This window comes from Leuresthes tenuis, unplaced genomic scaffold (genome assembly GCF_036924035.1).
Source record: "Leuresthes tenuis unplaced genomic scaffold, fLeuTen1.0.hap1 SCAF_8, whole genome shotgun sequence".
NCBI classification, from domain to species: domain Eukaryota; kingdom Metazoa; phylum Chordata; class Actinopteri; order Atheriniformes; family Atherinopsidae; genus Leuresthes; species Leuresthes tenuis.
Genome location: NW_027325362.1, coordinates 1,645,469 through 1,666,783, shown reverse-complemented (window position 1 = coordinate 1,666,783; position 21,315 = coordinate 1,645,469). Strand labels below are relative to the sequence as shown.

Below are 21,315 nucleotides of genomic sequence, written 5' to 3'. Positions count from 1 at the left end.
TCCAGAGGATTCTAAAACACCACAACTTCTTAAGATGTAACAAAGACTTATGATATAAAGACATCAAATAACAATGTAACATGATGATTCTGAGTCTCAACATTCAGATGGATATCTGCAGAGTTATGACGTATGAATAAGGAACCAAACAATGTTATTTTCCTGTGTTAAACATGGAATACAAGAAGAAACAGCAGGAAACTTTGGTTAACAGTTGCATTATTTCATATAAATGCCACATGTCATATAAAAGTTGTTGACTTCGGTTTGGGTTAAACTATTCAGTGCTACAGACCACCAGGGGGCGATGTGGCGCCATATCCTGATTAGTTATTTTCCAAAATAATGACTTCTTTGGTATTCTTCCATGTACGATGGTGAAAAAGGTCTTAAAATGCAGCTCGTGATTTCACTGAGAACCTGAAAGAACTTGCACAAAGATATAAAGCACATTTAATACAGTTTCAGGATTCAGCTGAAAGTGAACCTGGGTGAGGTTATTTTAAAGGTTCCATGCGGCGTCTGTCTCTGGTTTGCATCAGAGTCAGGGCAAATGTCACCGTTCGTTTACTTTGTCCAGATAAGGCCGGAAGTTTCCTGCTCTGGTTTTCTCCAATACTCTCCTAAAGAGGGTTGTTTGTTGGTTCAGCTTAGTTAGCACCAAGTCATTAATGCATCCACCTAAGTTTAAGGCACAGGTCTGTGGAAAGAGGGGCTGAGAAACTCCCCCAAAATGCTTTCAAGGCTCAAAGGTTGGAAGATTTATCCTCCTTGGTGTAGAAATCCTCCATCTGGTATTTCCACACTGACCGTCCCCACAAAAGAATGTTGGAGTCATTTAAAGTCTTAAGTTTGTATTAAATTCCACACTTGAGTTCGCTACAATTGTTTTATTCTTTATTCAGATTGTGGAACTGCAGGTTGTCAGAGATCAGCTGTGCTTCTCTGGTCTCTGCTCTGAAGTCCAAACCCTCCCAGCTGACAGAACTGGACCTGAGCAGCAACAACATCAGAGACTCTGCAGTGAAGGAGCTGTGCAGCTTTCTGCAGAGTCCACACTGTGGACTGAAGACTCTGAGGTCAGACACCATGTTTCAGTTGTTTGTTCAGATTAATATGATGTGAAAGTTGTGCTTTTCTTCATGGTAAAGTCTGTTTTCTTCTTCAGTGGTTCAGTTGATGAAATGATGATTTATTAAATAATGTTTTATTCTTTATTCAGATTGGAGCGCTGCAGGTTGTCAGCGATCAGCTGTGCTTCTCTGGTCTCAGCTCTGAAGTCCAACCCCTCCCAGCTGACACAACTGGACCTGGCCTGGAACAACCTGAGTGAATCAGCTGTGAAGGAGCTGTCTGATCTTGTAGAAAATCCAAACTACAAACTGGAGACTCTGAGGTTAGCAGAGGTCCATGCAGCTCTCAGCAGCATTTTATTAGACTTTATTCATTATTTATTCTATTATATTTATTAAAGCTGATGACAGCTGAGGAAGACACGCTCTGGAAACACTCGTTTATCTCCTCTCTTCCTTCTTCTTTTCTCTACAGATGTGATCGATGATGATGAACAGGACAATATGAGCTGAGAGGATGATCTGAGTCCTGATGATCCACAGAGGATGAAGCAGCAGCAGCTTGTGTGCAGAGAGACTCTGATGATGATGTGTTTGTATTCTGTGTTTTTCTTCCTTTGGAATAATAATGTTAAAGTTGGGTTAGAAATGATCAGTAATGGAAACGATCCATAAACCTTCAGTTCCATCTGAATTTAAAGCAAAGCCACAGTCTAAAGTTTGACGCCCGTTTTATTCTCTTGGCTTCATTTTCTGCCTTTAAAAACTGACTTTTAATCTGTAAATCTGTAATCTTTTAACCTTTAAATCCATCAGTGGAAATGAGAAGCTGTCAGTGTGATTCAGTCAGAGACTGTGAAAAGCTGGAGGAGGAGACGTAACAAAGAAGAGGAACAGACTGAAGCCCAACTCAGCTGAAATGATCTTGTTGTTAAATTAACGTCTTTGAACCTTTCTATAAATCTTCCAAAAGCATATCTCTGTTACATACAGTATTTTATGGTGGCACGATCACATTCTAACACAAGTATAATATTAATGTCTCCAATAAAACAGTCAAACATTTCAAGATGCACATGGAACCTTTATTGTTCTGCAGAACAGTGTCTCACTGTTTTATGACACCCTGCCCTTTAACATGCCGTGTTGAAGGGTGGCCAGCAGCTGGCGCCATAATTAATTTGATCAAATGCCGTGAAACACTGAACTATTTCAACACAATGACTTCATATTGATTCGGTGGTTCAGAAAGCTTCGGTTTCTCCATCACTGGCAAAGATTCACAGACCGTGATATAGACGGCCTTCGTTTGACAGCAGATAAACAGGAAGTAGGCCGAGAGGAAGGACGACCTGCAGCAGAGGACCACAGAATGGGGCTCGGACCCCGGATCGGACCCGGGCTGGCCCTGTGAGGACCTACAGCTTCAGTACATGCAGCTGTAGAACTAACTGATGTTGTCTCTTCTTATGTGTCTTTTTGTGACCGCAACAACAAGCCATGGGTGACAAAAAGTGTGAAAAGTATAATTAATCAAAGAAACATTTACTTCCTACAGGGGGACAATGAAAAAAGGAGGGAGCTTCAAAAACTGCTCAGAAAGGAACTAAAACCTGCCAAGTGTAGGTCCAAGGAAAAGGCTGAGAGCATGCTAAGTGCAGGCAGCTCTCGCTCTGCATGGGAGGGGGTAAAATCCATGATGGGGATGCAACCTAAAAAAAGCCATGTCTCCCTAAAAGGAAGGTCTGACCTGGTGCTTTCTAATGAACTGAACTTTTTCAGTTCAAGCCCCCTCCAACTTTGGGGCACTTTTTGGTAATTTTGGGGTTCCTTGACAGAAAATTACAGACGCCACTCTCCTTCTACTTTGGGGTACTTTTCAGTCATCTTGCGGCACTTAGGGAGCTTGGCCCTGAGTCCGGCAGGGGGGGCCTGGAGCCTGGTTCTTTTATAAAGTACCAGGGCGCTCAGACGAGAGTTTGTGCCCGAGGAGGGGTGCTTAAGTGTGGGTGAGGTTGCCAGGTCACGGGGCCTGGAGACTGGTTATTTTATAAAGTACCAGGGCGCTCGGACTGGAGATTTTGCCCGAGGAGGAGTGCGGTTGAGGTTTCCAGGTCGGGGGTCCTGGAGCCTGGTGCTTTCACAAAGTATTATAAAGTACCAGGGGGCTCCGATAGGAGTTTGTGCCCGAGGAGGAGTACTTTAGTGCGGGTGAGGTTGCCAGGTAAGGTTGGAGTGTTTCTTTGGTGGTCCCCTTTGACTCCAGGGGTGTAAAATTTTGCACACCTAACCAGGACCTTGGACCCAATGACCCTTAAAAATTTGGGCCCGTTTGAATGAAGCGTTAGTGAAAAAACAATCAATTTACAGTTATTTTCAAAACGTGTGTCTTTCTTGGCCTCGTGGTGCCCTCTTTCTCCCGATTTACACCCAAATTGGACACAGCATCAACTGAAGCCTCCCATACAACATACTAAAAGCACAACATTTTTGACATAGTTATTGGACCTTTTTAAGACAAAAATCTAATTTGGAGCACTTTTCTCTATGAAGTCATTGTTCAAAAATGCAAGGATCGGTGCTTAGGTCACAGGTCAGATTGGAGTGTTTCTTTGGATGCCGCCCAGGCCCCTTTGATCCCAGGGCCATCACAGAGGCTTGTGTAAGGGCCCGAAACAAAAATCTGGAAAAAGAAAGTTTCAGCACACCATTACAGTTGGCTATTTCGGCACACTTTTCTCTATGACAAAGTGGCCCAAATTTCCCTCCATAAATCTCAAGGGCTCAATCCCTCGAACAGAAAAACCTTCTTTCCGACCAACTGCTCAGAGTGGGGGGTGGGATGGCTGCATCTTGGGACACATTAAAGTATCCCAATTTTACCCATTAGGAGGATGAACGGAGCCCATTTTTACTAATTTGAATTTGGGCCACTTTAAGCAGTAAAAAGGGCCCCATATTTACTTGCTTCACTTTGGGGAATTTTCATCAGTTAAATGTGCCCCTTATTTACTTGCGTCAGTTTGGGGGCCCTGGCTTGGAACATCCAGCCACACTTAAGCACTCCTCCTGGGGCGCACACTCCCGTTATAGTCCCCTGGTACTTCATGGTACTTTGGAAAAGAACCATGCTCAAGACCCACTTTTTCAATGACGGAAGTGTGCCAAAGTGAATCCTTTGTTTAAATGCTGCATTTTCGAACCCTTTTAACTGATAAAAAGTGTGCCATATTTACTTATTTCACTTGAGGGAACCGTTCAACTTGGCTAATGCTACGGCTGCATTTTGGGTATACTTTTCTTGAAACGTGGCCCCAAATCTATTGAACCAGGTAAGACCACCACCGAGTGGCATTGAGGCCTGGAGCCTGTTACCAGAATCAGAACTAGGGGACTCAAGGCAGAGTTTTTGCCCAAGGAAAGTTGCTTAAGTAAGGGTGTGTTTTTCAGGTTAGGGGGCCTGGAGCCTGGTTCTTTTATGAATTATCAGGGGGTTCAAGGCAGAGTTTTTACCCAAGGAAAGGTGCTTAAGTACGGGTGTGTTTTCCAGGACAACGGGCCTGGAGCCTGTTTCTTGTATAAATTACCAGGGGCCTCAAGGCATAGTTTTTAGCCAAGGAGAGGTGCTTAAGTACGGGTGTGTTTTCCAGGTTAGTGGGCCTCGAGCCTGGAGCCTGGAGCCTGGTTCTCTTATGAATTATCAGGGGGCTCAAGGCAGAGTTTTTGCCCTAGGAAAGGTGCTTGAGTAAGGGTGAGTTTTCAGGGAATATACCCTCACCTGACCACCAGGAGTGATGCTTCAACTTGGCACACTTTTCCCCAAGACAGGTGTGCCAAGTTGGAGCGGCTTACCTGGTTCAATTTCCACCAAGAATAGTGCTCGACAATCGGCCTTGTGGCCGCGAAAATCCGCCTCAACTGACCACCGGGAGCCAGGCCCCAAGTTGGTAAAATTCCCCCCGAGAAAAGTGCTTGAAAATCGGCCTTTTCTCCGCGAAAATCTACCTCAATTGTCCTCCGGGAGTCGGGACTCTTCAATCCAATGTTGTGCCCTTTTCCCCGGGGAGAAGTATGCTAAATTGGGGAGGTTTACCTGCTCCAATTTCCCCCGAAAAAAAGTGCTCAAAAGTCGGCCTTGTGGCCGTTAAAATCCGCCTCAACTGACCACTGGGAGCCAGGCCCCAAGTTGGTAAAATACCCCCCGAAAAAAGTGCTGGAAAATCGGCCTTTTCTCCGCGAATATCCGCCTCAATTGACCGCCGGGTTTCAGAGTCTTCAATCCAATATGCCCCGAGAAAATTGTCCGAAATTAGACCTCCTAGGGCTGACAGCACCCGCCCATGAGCCCCCTCTGGTCAGTCATCCACTAGTTCTTCAAACCTCCAGAAATCATGCCCACCAGCCGGCCCTGTGTACTCACACTTAAGCCCCCATCCACGGACCAACCATCCGCACTCCCTGGAACTTTCCTCAAGGCAAGTTGGACTGCTCCAACTTGGCACACTTGTCTTGGGGAAAAGTGTGCCAAGTTGGAGCATGGCTCCCGGAGGTAAATTGAGGCGGATTTTCGCGGACACAAGGCCGATTTTTAAGCACTTTTCTCTGGGTGTATTTTACCAACCCGGTGACTGGCTCCACGAGGTCAGTTGAGGGGGATTTTCCCGGACACAAGGCCGATTTTCAAGCACTTTTCTCGGGGAGTATTTCATCAACCTGGTGCCTGGCTCCAGGAGCTCCTGCACCAGCTGAGCTAAAGGCTCCTTGTTTCTGTGGAACTGTTGGACTTTAAAGTCTACAGCTGAGCTTCTCTTGCTCTCTTTTCTACCTGAAATCCACCTTTAACTGAGCTTGAAGCAGACTTGAAGTTATCTGTGTGAATACCACCAGTGGAACATTTCAGAAGACATTTGTTTTCTTCCAAAATCTGAATTCTCCAACTCATTTTGTGTTGACAATGACAGCAACATGTCAGGTGAACTTAAACTGAACAGATTAAATACGAGTACAGGTCAGGTAACTATAATCCAGGTGTACCTCAGAGTCATTTCAGAAAATCACCTCTAAGAACAGCACCGCTGGGTGGACTTCTTTGTTCTGAGTGGTTCAGTCAGGAAACAAACCATGTGTGGAGGTGACTTCCAGCTGTTGCTCACATTCAGCAGATATCAGACTGATGTTTGTCCTTGTTTCTCCCTTTTTGTTGGAGCTACATGGACATTAATGCTGCTTTGTGTTTCAGTCTCATCCAGCTGCAGCAGTTTCTAACATTAAAGGAGAAGGTCGTATTTTTAAACCTGGCCCTTATTTCTGGCATGAAATACGTTCATCTGCTCACAGAGAACAGTTTGGTGAAAGTCGGCGTCCTTCGGAAGATATTTAGATAACTGGAGATCCATATAACGGAGTGAACGGGGCTTAGAGCCTCTAAATAAGGCATTATCTGTCTTTATTTCACCAATACTTTAAGAAGAATGAATGAATGAACGTGTGCTATAGCTCTGTTAGCTCATAGCTCTGTTAGCTCAGAGCTGCTGTTATGTGGCTACTTGCAGCTATAGGAGAGCTAACGGAGGGATTTCTACACAGGCACTCTACTGGGACCACTTCATCCACACGCCCCCCTGCAGCACAGTTTATTCACTCCGTGCTCTGTGACAGTCGGCTAACTTCACACAGAGTTTGCTGCTGATAGTTTTGTGCAACATGGCAGGATATTTATCAGATTTAGACAACGTTGATGACGACTTTGAGGTTTTTGACTGACTGATGATCAGTTGATCAGAGCATTGATCAGCAGCTCCCGGCTGCTACTTACCCTCTTAATGTTCTTTCTTTTAAACCTTACTTCTGAGAACTCCCACAGTGTCTTGGATCATGACTTATACTAATCTTCATTTTATCAGAAAACCTTCTCTTGGCTTTGATTAAACTCCTAAAAGTTCATTTCGCCTCATGAGATTTAGATTTTCAGACATTTTCCAGAAGAATCAAACTTTGCAGATGGAACTTGATCCTTTTCAAACTTCAGAGTTTCCTTTAATGTAGAAAGATTACTTTTATTGGTTTTAATGCTCATGTGTTGCTCAGCTCCCTGCTTGTGTGTAAATATGCTCTGATTGGCTGCCTTTCTTTAGCTTTTCTCGCCTCACAGTTGTGCTTATTTCCCTCTAACTTGTTCTCTTTGTGAAGGTTGAGCTCTGACTACGAGGCCGTCTCACTTCTGATGGACTACAGAGACCATGAGCACCTCCAGTGGTGGTGAGATTTTCCTTTAAAGCGTCAGCAGGAGGACCATGTTGGTGCAGAGCGGCGAGGACACGCAGAGGAAGACGCCACAGAGTGGATTCTTCACCCTCCTGCTCAGTTAAAGGGAAACTTCTCATGCAAGATGTCTGCAGGCGACTCAAAACTGGTGTCGGTGGACTTTGAAATCTTCGGACACGTTCAGGGTCGGTATGTTTAACCCCCTCCTCTTCTTCTCTGCTCTGTGTGAGCGTGCAGGCAGTAAAACGATCCACAGCTGCTTAATTTAGTAACGAGCAGAGCTGTGCTGGGATCCCGCTTCACTTTTACTTCCTGCTGCCTCACCACAGCAGACACAGAGATATTTCTGACTGAGAGCTGCTGCTACTCTGCAGGCTGAATGTTTCTCTCTTTAACTCTTTTCCAGGCGTCTGTTTCAGAATGGTGAGTTTGTGCTGAATCTTTGCTGATTTATTTAAATTAAAGGTGCATGCCTGCTCGTCCCCTCTTTGGGAGCCCAGCTTCTTTAAACCTGCACCATTGACCTCTTAAAGCTCTTGTGATTCTGCTTGGTGGTGTTTCCGTCCTCCTGTCCGGCAGTACACAGAGAAGGAGGGTCTGCAGCTCGGGCTGGTCGGCTGGGTGAAGAACACCAACGGTGGGACAGTGGTTGGACAGGTCCAGGGTCCTGCTGACATGGTGGAGGAGATGTGAGTGCACGCTTTCACAGTTTAACTCAACCCTGCTGTGAACTGATCTGACTGTAGAGCGGTGATAACGCTGTTCACCACTAGATGGAGCTCTTTACCTTCAAAGCACAGCCGTCCTCTCAGCTTTGGTTCAGATATCTGTTCTTCTTTATGTTAACGTCAGGCTAATTTAATCATTTTATGGCAGAGGAGCACATCTGGCCCGTTAAAGACATACTTTATATCGCCCAGCTGACGGTCACATGATGCAGGCAGACTTCAGAGAAACACTGACATCCTCTCATTTAATAAAAATGTCATCAGACCGACACATCATCAGGCTTTAATCACAGCGTGGGAGCCTCTACAGACCATCTGGGATATTTGTTTATGGTTTAACCTCATTTTAAAATGAGTTGCCATCTAATTTGCATGTAAATTTAACATTAAATTTGACATGATAAACGTCAGCTTATCTGCTTATTTTGAACATGTTTCAGACAGTTGGATCCATGTTCCTCAGGCTTGTTGGATGCAGCATTTCACTTTATAACTCTGGGATCGATAGAGTAACACTCAGCGGCCACTTTATCAGGAACACCTGTTCAAATACGTTTTAATGCAAACAGCTGATCAGCCAATCAGCCGCAGCTCAGTGCATTTCGGCATGTGGAGGTGCTGACGACCTGCTGAAGTTCAAACCGAGCATCAGATGGGGAAGAAAGCGGATTTAAGTGGCTTTAAACGTGGCTGTTGGTGCCAGACGGGCTGGTCTGAGTATGTCAGAAACAGCTGATCTGCTGGGATTTTCACCCGAACAGAGAAGGGTCCAAAAGAGAGAAAATATCCAGTGAAAAAGCCTCTGATGTGAGAGGTCAGAGGAGAATGGGCCGACTGGTTCCAGGTGATAGGAAGGCAATGGGAACTCCAAGAAGCACTCGTTCCAACCATCTCTGAAGGCACAAGAGGTGGAACCCTGAAGAAGATGGGCTGCAGCAGCAGGAGACCCCACCGGGTGCCGCTCAGTCCAAGCTGAGACCAGTTCACACCAGAACCGGACAAGAGAAGGTTGGAAAAAGGTTGCCTGGTCTGACGAGTCTCCATTTCAGTCGAATTACCGACGGAAAAGTTACATTTCCGCTAGTTCCAGCTGCGAGTACCGGGTTGATTTAATAACTTATTTCAGTTATTAACCGGTTAATAGTTCAATTGCGAGTTAGGCTACACAAAAATTTTGCCAACTTTCTGTATTTTTCTTAAACATCATTATTCAGTTATTAACCGTTATTAATCGGTTAATAACTGAAATTTAACGTTTTAACGCAAAATAACGTGTGCACGTTCTACAAATATGTCAATTTGAATGCGTTAACCGAATATTTGCACATCTTTTTTATTGGTTTCTGACATCCTTTGTGCAGGAAATGTAGTTGAAGTGAGAACAGTCCTTATCGTGGGAACTCCACTCGCCTGGTGCAGCAAGGCCTGGAAAACAAACACCAGGAATAGACTCACTGAAGAGTGCGTGTGCCAGCTGAGATCTCTGGAGGTGGTGATGTCATCTCAGTGAGACATCCCCACCCAGGTGACATCACTCCCGCCGGACTGAGAGCAACATGAAAACAAACCGAGCTTCAGCTCCACTTTTCACTGTGTTTGCCTCAGTAAAACTCATGTGCTGCTGGGGGATGTTGGACTGCTTCTCTGGGCCTTCGTGCTGCAGTTTGTGGTGTTTTCAGATGCTTCAGTGAGGTAGTTGTGTTGCTTTGTGACTCACAAGCACAGCTTTACACGACTCTGCCGATAATGGGAGATTTTTCTCCATGAAATCATGATTCTCTCACTGTTCAGGCTCTGAGATGCTTCCATTTCCCTGCTCTGAAGTTCAGGCTCTGAGAGTTGGAACTGATCCTCTTTGTGGCTCAGTTCCTTCAGTCCAGCGTTGAACTGGACCAAGTTGTTAAAACAGTGGGATGAAAAGTGGCTGCTGCACATTCACAGTCTTTAGCTAACTCTGCTGGAACATTAGCCTCAGATATAGTTTATCCACTGGGCTCTTATATCCTCTGAGGCTGCTGCTGGATGGAAGATGCATGCTCCTCAGTGCAGCTGACAGCAGAACATTTCCACCAGAAGCTGGCTTCATCCGTCCAGCAGGGTGGATGTGAGTGGGCGGGGCTTAGCAGAAGAGGCGGAGCTTAGCAGAGGAGGCGGAGCCAACTTAAGGAGTGACGTACTTTAGAAATGAAAAACAGAACGGCTCATTAAATGAGTTCAGACACCCTAATAAATCCGTTTCCTTAATATGTCCCCTTTAAATTCATTATACAAAAGATATAATCCACCAGATTAAGATTTATCATGAAGCAGAACGTTTAAGAAGCTGTTTCCAGCAGTTTGCTCAGCTGACCTCCATCACTCTCACTGATGAGATTAAACACAGAAACTCAAACACTCCATTACGTCAGGTGTCTTTTGTGAGTTCACACACTCGCTTCCGTGTCCTTCCTGTCGCCTCCACTTTCACCACGACCTCGCTTCCTGCCTGGCCTGGGAAACGGAAGGCGGCCGTTCCTCTGGGCGGACGTCCCGATACGAGAATGTAGGAAATGAGAGTGGCGTGGATGATAAACGCTCTTCTGAGCGTCGGGCTTTGTTTTGTTATTGATTCTTCTTTTTCTCACTCAGTCTTTCTCAGTTTAGGCTCCAAAACTTTGACCTCGTTGGGTTTTTTTTTTTTTAAAGACGGAATGAAAAAAATTAATCAAGCTGCTTATTTCAGGATAGGGTCTGGATACTGTGGTGGTATGATTGCTGCCTTTCATGTGGGAGACCTGGGTTCAAATCCCCAGCACAAAAGGTTCTACCTCCAGTAGAGGTCCTTAGGCAAGACCCCTTTACCCTACCTGCTTTGGATTAAAGCATCTTCCAAATGCATAAACAGAAACATTTAGATTAAACGTATCAGGGAGCTGAGAAATGTACATTTTAGACTTTTACGGCTAAAAGATGCTAAAATGACGAGTTAATAAACAAACTGTTAAACGTTGGCTTGAAGGCGACACAGGAAAAGAGTCTGTAAATGGTTTTAAATGTCTCTGAACACCTGAAGGTTTTCATCTACCTGTCGGTTCGTTCTCAGCCTGTTTGATCTCAGACGACATATTTAGCAGCTCGTTCTGTTCACAGAGTTGTTTTTGCTCAAATCGATGTTCACAGCTGATAAAAACAAGTCTGGTGACGTAATGAGCATAAAAATCCTCTTTATGGTTCGAGGTATTATGTCAGCGCAGGTCCTCGTGCATGTGGCAGCACTGTGCAGGCGTCCGACTGGAAGCTGTGCGTTTCAGAGGAAAATGGCAGCAGATTACAACCCTCCAGCTGCTGGAGGATTAACGCTAAGCTGTGGATGTGTGTGGACAGCAGAGTAGTGGGTCATGGAGCAGCATGAAACAGATCGACTGTATTTGGATAATTTTTTGCCAATAAAAAGTAGGACATCTACTCTTTCTTTTTCTCTGGCTGAGCGTCAGTCGGTGCAGCTTCATGGATCTGACCCTGATCCGCTGCAATCTGCTCTAATCTACAGGGAGTCATCACGCAAGACACACTCACGTTCTCAGGGTTGGGTATAAATAACTGAAGGAATGTTTCTGCTTTCCCATCATGCCCCTGGTTGTCTGGGGAAGGCTTTCTTTTTTCCTCCGTCTGCATTTTTGTCCCAGGCACAGCGAGGCCGCCTGTCGCACAAAGACTCATCTGAAAGGGAAAGCCCACTCTGTCTCAGTTCTGAGTTTCAGAACTTAAAGAAAATAATCTGGGCTTCACTGGGTCTAAAAATGGGGTAAAAACAGCATCAGATGAGCAATAACACATATTACCCTGTGTCATTATTTACTGAACTAAAACCGAGACAAGATACAGAAGCATCCTTCATTTTCTGCCACTTATCCGGCTCGGGGTCGCAGGGGCAACTAAGCAGAGATCCCTTTCCTCAGCCACCTCCTCCGCCTCTTCTGTGGGGACACAGAATCCTTTCCAAGGAAACGGGGAGATATATATATATATATATATATATATATCTCCAGCAGGTCCGAGGCCTCATCCCAGTGGGACATGCCTGGAAAACGCCTCCAAAAGGAGGCGTCCGAACGGCATCCTGACCTGAAACGCCTCAAATGGCTCCTTTCAATGCAGGAGCAGTGACTCCAAACTCCTCTCCTCATCCCTGAAGCTGAGCCCAGACGAAGCTCCTTTCCACCGCTTGTATTTCTTTTGGTTCTTCACCATGACAGACAGCTTCCAGAATCTCTCTTATTTGTGAACAACACCCAAAGATGCTTAAACTCCTCCCCCCGATCTGGAGTGAGTAATCCACCCTTTTCCGACTGAGGACCATGGCCTCAGACTTGGTGGTGCTTCCCCAGGTTCTGCTGAATGTTTCCGCTCAATGAAGCCAACAGGAACGCATCATCTGCAAAAAAGGAAAGATGCATTCCTACGCCGACTGAACAGGAAACCCTCTGATATTCACCCCATAAAAGTTATGACCAAACTGGTTCCAACCTGTTCCAGGCAGCTCCAAGCTGTTCTCAGACTCTACAGGCCTCAGTTAGCATGTTAAAGGTTAAAGGTCATGAAGCACAGTTAGAAAAAGACTGAACAAGGATGGCAGGAGAAAGCCTCTTCTCTCTAAAAAGAAACGATGAATATATGAACCGTCATGTGGCTGCACAGTAATCTGAGTTCTGTTGCTGTCCTCTGCAGGAAGGTGTGGTTGAGCAAAGAAGGAAGTCCAAGCAGTCGGATAACCAGAGCCTCCTTCACCAACCAGAGAGCCATCGATAAGGTGGAGTTCTCCGGCTTCAAGACTCGTTTCTGACCAGCTGATCGAAGTGAAAACCTTCTTCTCCTGCATCAAAGGGGCGAACATAGTGAGAATTTCCTCAGGTGTTCATGGCCTCCTGCAGTGACGTAACTTCAGATCTTTTTCACAAGATCCTTTTGAATTTTACGAGAGAGAACACTTGAATATCTTATTGGAGTAACTGTACAGTCAGAAAGTGTTTTGTCAGCTGAATAAATGTGGTCGTATTTTATATTTTACTGTTTCTGTACAGAAAACACTGACAGGAAACGATAAAAGCACTTCTATGTCCCTCGTGTTGCATCAGAAGGTGAAACATGTTAAAGTTAAATCAATTTACACGACATTACAACAGGAAACTGTTGGATTTTTCAACATATTTTTACACAAATCCTTTTAAAAAAACATGCTAAAACCTAAGAAAACTGTTCTTCAGATTCTGAAAAACTTGACAAAATTGCAAATGTCTGTTTGCAAACTAACTGAAAGTTAACTCATAACCCAGGTTTATTAGGAAACTAATGATTAGATAATATCAGTTAATATAATTTAGATTTGATCCACTGTTATGAAAATAATTCTCATTAATAATTAATTTTACCTGAAGATGCACAGAAAGAGGAAATATGGAATAATTCATCAGGCAGTTGCAGCGCTTTACTTGATAAGACATAAAAAGAGGTTTCTGGTAACTCTGTCGTTATCCTTTAGGGAAAAACAAAGTTCTAAGTTAACCAAAAGCAAGTTTTTAGCTGCTTTTTGAAAGAGATCTCAGATCCCTGCACCGGCACCTCGTCCAGGCTCTAAAAGTCCAAACCTGGACCTGAAAGTGGATCACAATGGAGACGGTCTTCTGAATAAAAGGCTTATTGTAATAAAGAGAATGAACAGGAGTGTCTGTAGATCCGGGGAGCGGTCCGAGCACGAGGTTTGAGTCTCTGGGAGAGGGAGAAGGCGTTACGATTACAGGAACTGGTGTCAGGTGGAGCTGCAGGCAGGTGAGGAAGGTACTCCACAGGTAGGCTTTAACAGGAACCGATTCCCATGAGGCAGGAAGGTACGCTGCACAGGAGAGGACGCCTCTTCCAGATCGTCAGCAGTGGTTAGTTGGAGAGAAAGCGTGGCCTCAGGGGCCAGATAACCACGGTGAGGATATGGTCCTAATAAGCAGCTCCAGTGATGAGGCTCGATGACGGGCAGCAGCCCAGGAAAGAAAACTCCAGAAACAGACAGTTCGTAAGCCTGAGTACTCCGACCCAATGGGACTGAACTCTGAAGTATTTATTAAGAGATAAAAACAAGCGAAGCAGGGATCTGACATCCAAAAGCTGAGTGGAAAGTCAGCCCAAAGTTCCTGATAGAAGATTTATCAGAAAAAGCAGGAGAACCCAGAGTTTCCCTGAGCTGTGGGGCAGATCTTCTGTTTCCTCCTCATTCAGGTGCAGAAAGCTGTCAGACAGCCAACTTTTAACAGAGTCTGAGCAGCTGAGAAGGATCTGCAGCTCAAGATGTTCCACTTCATTAAGAAACTCCCTCATCTGATTCCTGGGATCGGACCTAATCATTAACACCGGTTTGTTCCCTGCTAACTGAGCAGAATCGTGTGCATCTTATCGTAAAGTGTCACCGGTTGCTGGTTTGAATCCCTCCTGTGTGTCTGTGTCACTGATGATTAAACAGACACAAAGCAGCAAAGATGCTGTTACATAACAGCAAGTCACCTGACCCGATAGCCTGCCGTCTGATCCAATTAAATCCCAGCGAGAGAATCCCTGATCAGCTGTTAAACCCTGACACAGCGTCAGCACAACACAGACTTTCACGGCCGTGACTGTTTGTGCACGAGAGAGTGAGACGGCAGCTAAACTGGCAGCCCGGAAGCTCAGAAATGAATCTAAAAGCTGAGAAAATACTGAGCAGGGGTTTTGGTTTGTGTAAAAGAGCTGGAACGTGGGAAGTTAAACACCAGATTGATCTTTTTAAAGTCTATTTTTGTCAGGACTCCTGGTGTTAAAGCTGAAAACATGCTGAATATGTGTGTGTGTGTGAGCGCTCGGATACCAGCTCTGCCTGGATACGCTGCTGGAAGAAGAGGCTTTGTCGTCATGCCAACCTGCTTTGAGATATTACTCGCACAATGGGCACAGAAGTGGGGGAGGTTTTAGCTGCTACAATATTGTGAGTTTGAAGAGGATCTCAGTGAAATGACACACTTACGTAACACAATAACACACTTTGATTTTTCTAAAAGCCTGAGCAGCCTGTGTGTGTTTGCAGCCGATGAGGCGTGATGTTCAGCTAAGTTTAAGGCCTGTTATGTTGCATGACTGCATCTTTAATTTATTAGAGTCAGGGTGGGCTCGGCGAGCATGTGCTGCAGAATGAAGTACTTACAGTGATCCGATGATAACCAGCGTTTCAGTGAATTTAAAAGGATGCTGAGCAACAGGTGTGACAGCATGACTTGCATCTGGGATGTTTCATTAGGCCCGAGATGAACAGCCTCCGACTTGGAAAGCAGGCACCAACAGAACCAGCTGAAGCCAAAGCCAAACAGTTTCCAGAAGCCTTCAGAAACAGCAGAAACACTCCGTTCCGCTTAGATCTGATCCATATTTACCAAAAAAGTTCCAAAAAAGTCAGGACGGGGAACATGAGACATGAAAAACATTCACATCTTGAATTTGTTGCCAAAAATCAACTGAGTTCAATGCTATTTCTATAGATAATCATCCTTAGATGAGTACAGCTGAGTATCATCAGCATAGCAATGCAAATTTATGCCATGCTGTCTAATAATGTTGCCCAATGGAAGCATGTATGAAGTGAAAAGAATCGGTCCAAGCACAGAACCCTGGGGAACTCCATAACTATCCGATAAATATGACTTAAACCAGCCAAATGCTGTGCAAATAATAGGAATGGGGAGTTTTACTGGCATCATCCCAGGATTCGGACGCCCTTAAACTGAGCCCACATGCATCTGGAACAGCACCATCCTTTCCCAGCTGGCTTTAAGTCCACACTCCCCCCCCCCCGAATAAAACCCTCACAGGGCTTTAACCTCCAACTGTGTTTCTCACATTTCTCTCCGAAGGCTGCTGCTGCATAAATGCAGCAAATAATAACACATCCCACGCGCTCCAGTCACTGTGGAGAAACTGGAATAAATCCTGCAGCCCCGACCTCTTCCACATCCTCCTCTTCCTCTCCCAGCAACCACTTTGGCATCCCATAGTGGTCACCATGGAAACATCAGTGTTTGTGAGACAGACTCAAAGTTTTCTTTCACTCTCCTCCTCCTCTCTTGCTCCTCTTTATCCATCTTTCTCTCTGAATATCTGCCCAGCACTTTAGCTGCCCACACACTTAGCCCTATTCACTCCTAACGCACACACCTGAGTGGGTGCTGACGGCCAGCTGTTGCCAGGCAACATGCCGAAGTTCAGTCCAACTTCGCTGTGAAAGAAACTCTGACATTTAACACGACCGTCATGTTAAGCTCCGCTCCCTGCTGCTCGAAGTGATGAGAAACTAAAGCAAACGCCGTATTTATCTGCCTGGAAACTTGAAATTTCCACTTGAATGAATTGTTTTGAACTGTCAGATCTGCGACAGATGAGTCTCTTTGTAGATGTTTCGTGTTTCTTTGTGATACTTTTTAGCCACTTTTCTGTTATTTCCCTTCAGCCGAAAAAAAGAAAAACTTAAAAAAATCAAAATAAATGAAAAACGGTTTGTATATTTTAATGATATGTGGCGACACCGAAGGGTCACATCAGGCTGAATCAAGGCAACTGGAGAGAACTGGGGATTTATCGGCTCCGGCTCCGATCAGCATTGACTTAATGGGGACGCTGCGGTCGAGGCTGCACAAGAACCCGTTTACAGACGTTTATCAGGTCAAACAGGCTTTTTATCGTCTGTAGGACAGCTGGCAGCTAGTTTTCAGTCCTGGTCTGTGGGATAACGTTTGGTTTATGGTCGCTTGATGTAATTTTGGTTGGTCGTGCAGCTCCTAATTCTTTCATGAGTGTGAGATGGTCTCTTAAACCATCTGTCACAAAGTCTAAGGTGTTTGGTTTTAGACCCAAATGTGGAAGAGCAGCAGTCAACGAATGAATAACTAAAGTATTTATTGCTTAGCCGCAAAAACCCAGCGCTAAACTTAAGAGGGGGGAAAAACACCATAACACCATTAAAAGGATACCTGCTGGAACAGGGAAACACAAGTTAATAACCACAATAATGTCACATGGACATAAAATCATTTGAGAAATTAAACAGGGGGAAAAAGAGAGCAAAGTGAGGAAAGGTGTGACAGATGAGGTCCCCCAGCAGGCTGGGCCTATAGCAGCAGAACTATGGGATGTTTCAGGCTCACCTGAGCCATCCCTAACTATAAGCTTTATCAGAAAGGAAAGTTTCAGCCTGATCTTAAAGGTAGAGAGGGTGTCTGCTTCCTGAAGCCAAACTGGCAGCTGGTTCCACAGAGAGGGGCCTGATAACTGAAGGCTCTGCCTCCCATTCTGCTTTTAGGGGCCTGATAACTGAAGGCTCTGCCTCCCATTCTGCTTTTAGGGGCCTGATAACTGAAGGCTCTGCCTCCCATTCTGCTTTTAGGGGCCTGATAACTGAAGGCTCTGCCTCCCATTCTGCTTTTAGGGGCCTGATAACCGAAGGCTCTGCCTCCCATTCTGCTTTTAGGGGCCTGATAACTGAAGGCTCTGCCTCCCATTCTGCTTTTAGGGGCCTGATAACTGAAGGCTCTGCCTCCCATTCTGCTTTTAGGGGCCTGATAACCGAAGGCTCTGCCTCCCATTCTGCTTTTAGGGGCCTGATAACCGAAGGCTCTGCCTCCCATTCTGCTTTTAGGGGCCTGATAACTGAAGGCTCTGCCTCCCATTCTGCTTTTAGGGGCCTGATAACTGAAGGCTCTGCCTCCCATTCTGCTTTTAGGGGCCTGATAACTGAAGGCTCTGCCTCCCATTCTGCTTTTAGGGGCCTGATAACTGAAGGCTCTGCCTCCCATTCTGCTTTTAGGGGCCTGATAACTGAAGGCTCTGCCTCCCATTCTGCTTTTAGGGGCCTGATAACCGAAGGCTCTGCCTCCCATTCTGCTTTTAGGGGCCTGATAACCGAAGGCTCTGCCTCCCATTCTGCTTTTAGGGCCTGATAACCGAAGGCTCTGCCTCCCATTCTGCTTTTAGGGGCCTGATAACCGAAGGCTCTGCCTCCCATTCTGCTTTTAGGGGCCTGATAACTGAAGGCTCTGCCTCCCATTCTGCTTTTAGGGGCCTGATAACTGAAGGCTCTGCCTCCCATTCTGCTTTTAGGGGCCTGATAACTGAAGGCTCTGCCTCCCATTCTGCTTTTAGGGGCCTGATAACCGAAGGCTCTGCCTCCCATTCTGCTTTTAGGGGCCTGATAACCGAAGGCTCTGCCTCCCATTCTGCTTTTAGGGGCCTGATAACTGAAGGCTCTGCCTCCCATTCTGCTTTTAGGGGCCTGATAACTGAAGGCTCTGCCTCCCATTCTGCTTTTAGGGGCCTGATAACCGAAGGCTCTGCCTCCCATTCTGCTTTTAGGGGCCTGATAACCGAAGGCTCTGCCTCCCATTCTGCTTTTAGGGGCCTGATAACGGAAGGCTCTGCCTCCCATTCTGCTTTTAGGGGCCTGATAACGGAAGGCTCTGCCTCCCATTCTGCTTTTAGGGGCCTGATAACCGAAGGCTCTGCCTCCCATTCTGCTTTTAGGGGCCTGATAACCGAAGGCTCTGCCTCCCATTCTGCTTTTAGGGGCCTGATAACCGAAGGCTCTGCCTCCCATTCTGCTTTTAGGGGCCTGATAACCGAAGGCTCTGCCTCCCATTCTGCTTTTAGGGGCCTGATAACTGAAGGCTCTGCCTCCCATTCTTCTTTTAGGGGCCTGATAACTGAAGGCTCTGCCTCCCATTCTGCTTTTAGGGGCCTGATAACTGAAGGCTCTGCCTCCCATTCTGCTTTTAGGGGCCTGATAACTGAAGGCTCTGCCTCCCATTCTGCTTTTAGAAACTCTGGGAACCACAAGGAAACCTGCAGCCTGGTAAGTAAAACTGCAAGAGTTCAGAATGTGAAATGCTTTCAGCCAGATCCCTTAAAGCTGGAGAAGCAACTTTTAGCCACATGTGAGTTTGCAGAGAGACGAAAGGTTCACAGCAGGTCGAAGCAGGAAGTGATCCGGTGCAGCTGCTGCATGATGGGAGTTAACTCCACGACCTCTGATGTGGCTGCAGTGGGGGTGCACATCTCCACAGGGTGTCTGGTATCTGAGTGATAATCCCCCTCCTCCTAAACACACACACATGCTCACATGTCTATCTTTGTGAGAACCAACAACACATTTAAACACTCAGAGACGGTTTGCATGTCAGCACAGTTGTTGCCCTTCATACCCACAATGCATTGCTCTCAGTGTGTGTGTGGATGACATGAATATTGTGACATGACATGATCACACTGACAGCTTCTTCATCTTTTCTTCCTCTTCCTCACCTGTTTCTCTTTGATGATTTTGGGACTTTTCTTCCAGATGGAAATTTCTCTGGGAAATTATTTAGTTTGGAGTTCGGGGCCTTACTGATCCTCTGTTTGAAGTAAGAGAGCCAATCAGATGATCCGAAAGGAAGCAAAAAGCACCTGAAAAAGACACAAAATGGCTGACAGATGGCTTGATAGATAGATAGATAGATTATAAATTAAAAATGACTGGAAAATCATCACAGAAACACATAAAAATGACAGCTTTGTGGTCACATCTTGACCATAAAACTGCAACAAAGAGACTTAAAAGGCACAAAACATGCACCTGAATTCAAATAATTAGTAAAAAGAGACAAAAAAGTCAATAGAAGGATAATTTTGAAAGTAATATTAGTATCTTTTATAATATTTGGGATTTTAAAAGTCAAACAGACTATAAAACAACGCGAAACGATCAAAGCTTTGAGCAGCTGATTCATCAGACTGGGGGGTTTATTGATATGAATGTTGCTGGGACAGAGAGGCTGAGATGTGGTGGTTAAATGATGAAGATGAGGATGAAGCTTTCACACGTGGACGTGACCTGGTGGGAAATGCGACCACCATCTTACAGATTCATGACAATTATTCCCAACTTTGTTCAGTTTGGCATCGTTCAGCCTCTGCAGGCTCTCAGCTCTCCCTCCTCCCTGCAGCCCATTCTCCGCCTCTCACTCGCACTTTGACATGGAAAGAGGCGCTTCATGCACAACCCCCTGCAGCCCAGAGGGGCGGAGACCCCTTTCATTTGGGCTCCATACGTTTAGCAGAAGGAGGAAAGGATCAGAATGTATGTTTTGGACTGGTTTTAACATCTATTGTCGTTTTTAATGCTGTTGTTGTAGTTTGTGCACCTCCGGTGTGATGAAGAATTTAAATAATTCACTCTTAATTTGGACTTCTGGCTATCATAAATGCTTGTTAGTATTTAACTGTAATTGTTGGATGTATTTAACATCAATTATGATCTAAATATGACTAAAATTTGAATTAATTACTAAAGTTTTTACTGAGGTGTTGTAAAGAAAAGACAGAAAATGGTCTAAAAGGTTGTTGTTATATAAGATCAGCTGTTTAGTTTTTTTTTTGTTATTTGTTTGTTTGTATTCATAAAATATAACAAATGAGTGATTTCTGTTTGCTTGATAAAGTTTTTCTCTGTGTTTTTCTGCTGATTTAACCCAAAACAGGTTTTACATTCTTGGAGGATTTCTTGGTTTAGCATCTTTCAGCACCTTCAAGCTGAATCCTCAACCAGGTGCGTTAGACACAAAAACACTTAGCAAGAGATGATGAGACCCAGTCTGGGACTCACAGACAGAAACGACCCTCGATCAGAAGCCCCGAGGGGTCGTGAGGCGTTAAACTCCTCAGATGTAAACTGGAGTTCAAGAAGAAGGAGTTTGTTCTGAATCCTGAAGCCACTGTAGAGCCCTGAGAAAATATTCAGAAATTAGAGCTCCAGGTGACACCATCACAACCCAAACCTGAACTGAACAGAATATGTCACCATAATAACAGGAAAAGCAGCTAATTTGCACATCAGTAAAGATGTAGAACTATAAAAGTGCTCTAATACATTAAAGAATTAGTTTCTCAAGCTGGTAAAATAGATGTTTTCCTCATTAAATACCATAAATATACCACGACCCCCTCCGTGCTGCAGAGTTATGTCCTTTAACACTCAACATTTGGGTTCTGCAGAGAGTTTTAAAGCCGTTATTTTGCCCAAATGCAGGCAACACCCAGCAGAAAGGGCTTGTGTTGCCACTGGTTTCCCGATATCGACTAATTTTCCAGTTAGTCGACGCCCATTTGGTGAAAACAGGGAGTAAAAACATTTTAGATTTAATTTTGTTGGTGGGTTCTGTTCGTTGAGTCTT

General features: G+C 45.1%; 2 protein-coding genes across 2 annotated transcripts in view; both read left to right on the top strand.

Annotated features, from left to right (window-relative positions):
* LOC140312711 (protein NLRC3-like) overlaps positions 1 to 2,142 on the top strand; it is a 34,646-nt gene extending 32,504 nt beyond the window's left edge. The window contains exons 11-13 of the mRNA XM_072390498.1: positions 906 to 1,079; positions 1,223 to 1,406; positions 1,549 to 2,142. Coding sequence (XP_072246599.1) covers positions 906 to 1,079; positions 1,223 to 1,406; positions 1,549 to 1,554 — 364 coding nt within the window. The 3' untranslated portion in view covers positions 1,555 to 2,142. The remainder of the gene's footprint in view (positions 1 to 905; positions 1,080 to 1,222; positions 1,407 to 1,548) is intronic.
* Positions 2,143 to 7,391: 5,249 nt separating this feature from the next.
* Positions 7,392 to 13,091, top strand: LOC140312713 (acylphosphatase-2-like). The gene is made up of 4 exons (XM_072390500.1): positions 7,392 to 7,522; positions 7,744 to 7,760; positions 7,917 to 8,026; positions 12,773 to 13,091. Exons 1-4 carry the CDS (start codon positions 7,462 to 7,464, stop codon positions 12,885 to 12,887), a joined length of 303 nt encoding a protein of 100 aa, XP_072246601.1. The 5' UTR covers positions 7,392 to 7,461; the 3' UTR covers positions 12,888 to 13,091.
* The last annotated feature ends 8,224 nt before the right edge of the window (positions 13,092 to 21,315 follow it).

What these genes read in the sequence shown, in the direction of transcription:
- LOC140312713 (XM_072390500.1), top strand. Translation starts at nt 7,462, where the DNA reads ATGTCTGCAGGCGACTCAAAACTGGTGTCGGTGGACTTTGAAATCTTC. An exon ending in GCTGACATGGTGGAGGAGAT is followed by an intron (nt 8,027 to 12,772) that starts GTGAGTGCACGC and finishes TGTCCTCTGCAG; the next exon opens with GAAGGTGTGGTTGAGCAAAG.